Source organism: Mastomys coucha, unplaced genomic scaffold (genome assembly GCF_008632895.1).
Source record: "Mastomys coucha isolate ucsf_1 unplaced genomic scaffold, UCSF_Mcou_1 pScaffold16, whole genome shotgun sequence".
NCBI classification, from domain to species: Eukaryota; Metazoa; Chordata; class Mammalia; order Rodentia; family Muridae; genus Mastomys; species Mastomys coucha.
Genome location: NW_022196898.1, coordinates 67,430,344 through 67,436,969, shown reverse-complemented (window position 1 = coordinate 67,436,969; position 6,626 = coordinate 67,430,344). Strand labels below are relative to the sequence as shown.

The window sequence follows — 6,626 nt, the reverse complement described above, 5'->3', positions numbered from 1 at the left end:
TTTTTTAATATAACTTTGTCATGTAAATGAAAAGGATAATACAGCTGTTCTTCCATGCTCATTGGGTAATATGTTCTGCATTCAGGTAACCTTGAATTGAAAATACTGCCTTTAAATTGGTTGAGTACGTAAAGACTTTTTCTTGTAAACAATGTAGTAAACCTGTTGTTTATGTACAATTTATATTGTATTATGTTTTGTAAGTAACTTAAAGACTTTATATGTTTGAAGATGTGTAGGTTATAAGCAATTATGTCATGTCATATGCAGGGTATGATCATTCATTCATTTTATGTCCCTGAGAATCCCAAAACTTAATTTTTCCTTGATACTTTGGTGTGCATATGTATTCGTGTGTGTACACATAGGTATACAAATGTACACATGTAGTAGATTTTATGAAAATAGCTACCCATGATTTGTCATTTTGGGGCGTAGGGGAAGGGTCTCACACTGTAGTTAGAGTGGCTTTACACTCATTATGTAGGCAATCCTTCTGTATCAGTTTCCTGAGTGCTGGGACTACTCATGTAAGCCAGTACACCTGACTCTGGCTGTGACTTCTGTTTTGATTTACTGAAGATTTCAGTAATTAGCCAAATTATATATGCAGTTGCATAGTGCTATGGAGAGCTCTTCTGTGAAAATGTTCAAATTATCTCATTTGGTGGATATTTGGGATAAGGTTTTTGAAGTTGAACAGTGCTGGTATATGTGTGACCATTTTTGAAAGTGTACACTGAAGCTTGACTATGTTAAATTTTACCAAGCAGCAGCGCGTTATTTCCCAGGGTTTCATTCTGATTTATGTATGTCTCAGATTAGTAGAGAAGTGTTACATTTAAAATTCTTTTTTTTTCCCCTGAGACAGGGTTTCTTTGTGTAGCCCTGGCTTCCTGGAACTCACTCTATAGACCAGGCTGGCATCAAACTCAGAAATCCACCTGCTTCTGCCTTCCAAGTGCTGGGATTAAAGGGGTGTGCCACCACTGCCTGGCTCATTTCAAATTCTTATTGACACTTTTTTATTTAGTTTTCTTGTTTTTTGTTACTCTGGTGTTTTGTGTTGTGCTGTGGGTTTTTTACTTTGTTGTTTGTTTCTTTGTTTTTTTGTTTTGTTCCTGGTTGTTTCCCCCTGATTAAGGGTATGTACATTGTTTTTGGCATCCATCCATCCACCCACTCACCCACCCACCCATCTACCCACCCATCTATCTATCTATCTATCTATCTATCTATCTATCTATCTATCTATCTATCCGGTTTTTAAAGGCACGGTCTCTCTTTGTAGTCCTGATTCCTAGAACTCTGTAGACCAGACTGCCTTGGACTCAAGAGATCTGCCTGCCTCTGCCTCCTGAGTGTTGTGATCAAAGACGTGTGACACTACCTATGGATTAGTTTTTATTTTTAATGTAGAGCTTCACCTTAACCTTTAAACTTTCAATATCAGATACATTTCATGCACTTATTCAGAACTAGGAAGGAAAAAAATGATCCAGAACAGAATTAGAATTAGAAAAATAATTAGCTTTATATTTATCTCCTTTTATAACTCATGTTCATTGTCTGAATTTAGTCTGTCCTCATCCTCTTATATTTAGTCTTTCTTGTGGTCTTTGTAACCTGTTACTTTACCCACATGTACATTTGTTTACCTTATGTATTGGCTACATTTCACATATGAGAGAGAATGCAGGTTTTTGTCCTTCTGAGATTGTGTGGTCTTGCTTAATACTATACATTCTAAATCCATTTATTTTCCTGCAACATTTTTAGCTTTTTTTGTTGTTGTTGTTTAGGACTTAGTATTCTTTCCTCCCGCCCCTGTGTTGTGTGTGGGTATACATGTATGTCACTATTTCATTATCCATTCTTCTGTTGATGGGCACCTAGGGTAATTTTTGTTCTTTGTTATAGTAAATAAAGCAGCTAAACATGGGCTGCGGGTCTCTTTATAGAAGGATATGGCATTCTCTGAGTATATATGCCAAGGAGTGAAATAGTTGAGTCATATAGTAGTTCTCTTAAGTTTTTGAGACATCTCCAATTGGTTTTCTACAATAGTTGTATTAATCTACCTCAGTCACTACCAACAGTGAATGGGGTCCTCTCTCTCCACACCCTCTTCAACATTTGATGTGAGATTTGTTAATTATAGTCATTCTTATTGGGGTGAGGTGGTGTCTCAAAATAATTTTGTGTTCCTTTGATCGTAGGGATATTGAATGCTTTTACATAGTTATTGTTCATTTTCATTTATTTTTTGAACACTGTTCATTCTTTGCTATTTTTTGATTTCCTTATCATGTAATTTTTGCACTTCTTGTAAATTCAGATACAACCCCTTGTCGAAGCATAGTTGGTAGAGATTTTTTCCCATTTTGTTGGCTGTTAATTCTGCTAATTGTCCTGTGCTGTATAGAAACTTAATTTTCATACAGTGCCATCTGTTGATACTTGGGGTTGTTGGTATTTTATTTCAAAAGTTCTTTTTTACTCTGCTGTCTTGAAAGCTATCTCCCATGGTTTACCAGTGTTTTAATATGGCCACATGTTCCATTTGCATGTTGTTAAAGTTATATGAACACATTTCTTGCACATTTTAATTTTTCTCTTGCTCTTCTGGCTGTCTTGTGTTGATCGTCAAAAGCCTGTTGGAATATGTTTGGAAAAACAAGCTTAACTTTTCTTCTTTCCCATACCCAGTGGCAGTCGACACAGAGACTTTCCTGACCTCAGAAAGACTGAAGGCTGCTTTTACCAGCAAACGAATCATTAATTTTTTTTTTTTTTTTTCCGAGACAGGGTTTCTCTGTATAGCCCTGGCTGTCCTGGAACTTACTCTGTAGACCAGGCTGGCCTCAAACTCAGAAATCCTCCTGCCTCTGCCTCTCAAGTGCTGGAATTAAAGGTGTGCACCACCACTGCCCAGCTGATTTAGTTTCTTTATAGGGATCCTTGAAATAGAATTTTTTTAAAGTTTCCTTCTGCTGGTGTAAAAAAATGATTTCAACAGGCCAAATTTCTTTGATTTGCTTTTATGGTCCCTGTGCTTTTGTTCTTTTTACCTGTTGTGATAATGTGTAACTGCTACATTTTCCTTTCTTCTTGGTGGTATTCTGTAGGTTTGTAGTTTTAGTCCTTAAAATACAACTTTTGGCTGTCAGAATTCTGCTAGGTATGTCATTGTTTTGTATGTGTTTATTGGCTGTGTGCTGTAGTGCTTTTTTAGCCTTTAATAGGTACTTTTAGCTCTTGTGTTCTTTCTCTGTATCAAGGTTGAGTATGTTCCCTTTTTCTTTTTTTTGAAAGTCTAGTTTTTCTCTTGAATTTGCTATTTTTTCCAAGTCCTGCTTTCCTAGGCTGGTGTCTTAGAGGAGGAAGTGCTTTTGGATGCCAGTCTTCATTCACTCTAGCAGGCCTCATGGACTTCTCAACTTCTGCTTACAGTTTTGCTTGCCTTCTTGGCAACCCTAGGCACGCTTTTGCCAGCGAGTAGTAGATGGTAGTTAGGCTCAATTATGATAGAAGACTGATAAATAACAGAAGAAAACCTGATTCGTACCTTTGAAACTAATGGCAAATGACTTGTCTGTTTATTTATTTATTTTTAAAACACATTCATTTCTCTCACAGAAATTTCAGTCCTTGTGAGCATTTCCTTAATTCTGTAGGATACATTTTTTTTAAATGATCACTTGTAGTATAATAGATGTCAACGTTTCTCTGATCATACTTATTTATCAAGAGACATTTAAAGTTAATTTTGACATATAAAATTTTTAGTTGAATATAAAACCAGTTGACATCTTAGATGAATGAACAGTTTAAAAGATTACATATTCTTTGTACAGGTTTTGATTCTGAATTTAAGTACTAAAAGTTTGATTTGTTTTTAGCAGCCACCAAAATGGAAGAGTCATCAGTTACTATTATTGTGTGGTTTGTATAGGATCCAAGTTAAAGAATGAGATTAACTAATATATTTCATATAGAATTTTTTATATTAGACAGTGTGGTAAGCTTACCAGTGTTGTGGTAGACTTATTTCTCTTAGTCACAATAGTGGTAAACCTTTTACTCAGTGAAAGATGAGCATAATTTTCTTGTATAGAATAGCTGTAGATACAGCCCTAAATACTTGTCACCTCTCAAAATAATACGTAACTCTGTATTCTACAGAATATGTGTAAAATGTACTCTCAACAGGTATGAAGTAATTGGATGAAAAAATGACCAATATACAATTTTTCTTTAAAAATTCCAAAACATTTTGCCAAAAAGGTTTTGTTGTAGAGAAAAGGAAGAGAAGCCAGCCTTCTTCATGTAGAGTTAATTAGAGGAAAGGCTTGGTTTCCCTTTAATTTAAAAGCACGATTTCTTATCCATTTCTTGGTAGTTCCTCATGATCCCCTAGGGTAACAAAGAAAGCAAGCAAGTTGAAAGATAGAGGAATAATGCACATTTGAAAGGATGTCATGTTACTTTTGGAAGCTGGGATATGTGTAGAGGCAATGGTGGATGTTTAGACATCAGATACCCTTCTAAATGGTTGTGTGGCTTGTTTGGGTCAATAAGGCACCAAAGATCTCCATCCTGTTTACTTTCAGAATCAGATACAGCATGATTTACTGAGGGGCTGATTTTATTCACTATAGAACCCCCATCCTAGAGTTAGGAGCCAGCTTTTGTGTATACAATGACTTGGTTTCAACTATCTGTTTATGTTTTATAATTTATAAATATTTTATAATTTATCTTGATTTTTGTGTTCAACTTTATTCTGATAAATTCTTTAAACAATCCAACATTATTTAGTTATTTTAAATATTAATGCCCTTCTATGCAAATATACACACTTTTTAAAATACACACATTGTTAAAATAGACAAAATAGTTGATTTAAATGCTTATCTAGTAAATTATATTTTTATAATATACAGCTATTTTCAAAATATCTAAAACATCACCAAGTGGTTTAAACATGTGAGACAGTATAACCTTTCCTTGTCTGCCTGTCTGTCTGCCTGCCTGCCTTCCTTCCTTCCTTCCTTTTTCTTTCTTTTTTTATTTATTCATTCATTCATTCATATATATGTTTTTGTTTTATTTTGCCAAATGAAAATTTTCATTCTTTCCATGTTGGTTTTATTTTCAGTGTTCTAGTTGTTGGGATTTTATACTTGTCTTTTTATTATGCTAATGACAAGCACCCTGTTTTGAATTTGATTATCTGAAAGAATAAGGCTGTTAGAGAGGGAGAGGAAATAATGCTTTGAGAAAGGCTGTCTCCTCTGGCCTCCTTTTTCTTTTTCCTTTTGGTAAAAATTTGAGGTGTAGTCTTCCAAAGAATCAATTATGGAACTTTATACTTTCTCTTACTAGGACTTGGGCAAAAGAAGGAAATGAACACTTTTACTTGGTGTAGATGGGAGAGTAAAAAGGGATGACGTGGTGCTTTGTTTTAGGGCAGGGATTCTCAACCTGTGTGTTGTTACAGTCCACAGTGGTCCCATATCAGATACCCTGCAAATCATATGTACACATTACCATTCATAACAGTAATAAATTTACAGTTAGAAAAACATTTAAAGTTGGTGGTCACTAAGTATGAGGAACTGCGTTAGAGGGTCACAGCATTAGGAAGATTGAGAACCATTTTTTTAGGGATTCATTTGAGTGCAGCAGTAGAAAAGTCAGAAGTAAGAGATAAACCTTTGTATTTTTTTTAATCATAGTGATTTATGGTAATTTGTTTTTTTTTTTTTTTCTTCCTAGAGAGGATCTGACGAGCTACTCTCAGGCAGTGTTCTCAATAGTCCCAACTCTAATATGAGTGGCATGGTAGTTACAGGTAAGTATTGCTGTCTTACTGTTTTCCAGGACAGAGAGTTAAAGCCAAAGCATAATTTATGTCAGAATAGCTTTTGTTTTGAGACCTGAAATTGGTGACTTTTGTGGGCAAGTATTGTTTAAATCTGATTGAATTTATTCACCTGTGACTGTGGTGCTACGAACTGAACTCATACTCCTCATACATGCCAGGGAAACACCGAGTCATGCCCCAGTCCTAAAACTTTCCCCTTTATTCTTTTTAACCACTGTTAATTTCTTGCTTAAAACTTCTTTGTTTTTAAGTGACAAAGAAATTCTGTATACTTAAATGTGGGTTATAGACTTATCTAGATCCTGGATCCTGTAGTTAATATTTTCAAAAGTTTTAATTTTTTTTTCCCTTTATCCTCTACCTCCCTATCCACCTTTTGTGACAGTCTCACTGTTACCCGGTTGGCCTTTCCCTCCTGAGCTCTAGTGAGCAAGTAGTCCTTCTGCAGTAGTTTCCCATGTAGTTGGGATTCTAGGCACTTCATACTAGCTCAGTCTGAACAACTTGCTTTTTAATTACATACACACATACAAAACCATTCTCACATGCCTCATGTTTGCATTTTTCTTAGATGTTGAATTTTTGTGTTTGTGTCTTCTGTCTTTACTGTTTATACCATAGCTCTATTGCCTGTGCTGTAAATAAGAACCTGAAGCTGACCTACACCGTGGCTTCCGTGTACTCTCACCCTTTGTGCTCTACTGACTTCTTAATGCATTTCCATTTTGTTGTCTAC

At 35.3% G+C, this 6,626-nt stretch overlaps 1 protein-coding gene across 4 annotated transcripts in view; it reads left to right on the top strand.

The window, feature by feature from the left end:
• The window catches only part of Ptbp2 (polypyrimidine tract binding protein 2), a 65,578-nt gene that overhangs the window by 16,860 nt on the left and 42,092 nt on the right, over positions 1-6,626 (top strand). For all 4 annotated transcript variants that reach the window (XM_031375304.1, XM_031375303.1, XM_031375302.1 and 1 more), the window contains exon 3: positions 5,782-5,857. In XM_031375304.1, coding sequence (XP_031231164.1) covers positions 5,782-5,857 — 76 coding nt within the window. The remainder of the gene's footprint in view (positions 1-5,781; positions 5,858-6,626) is intronic.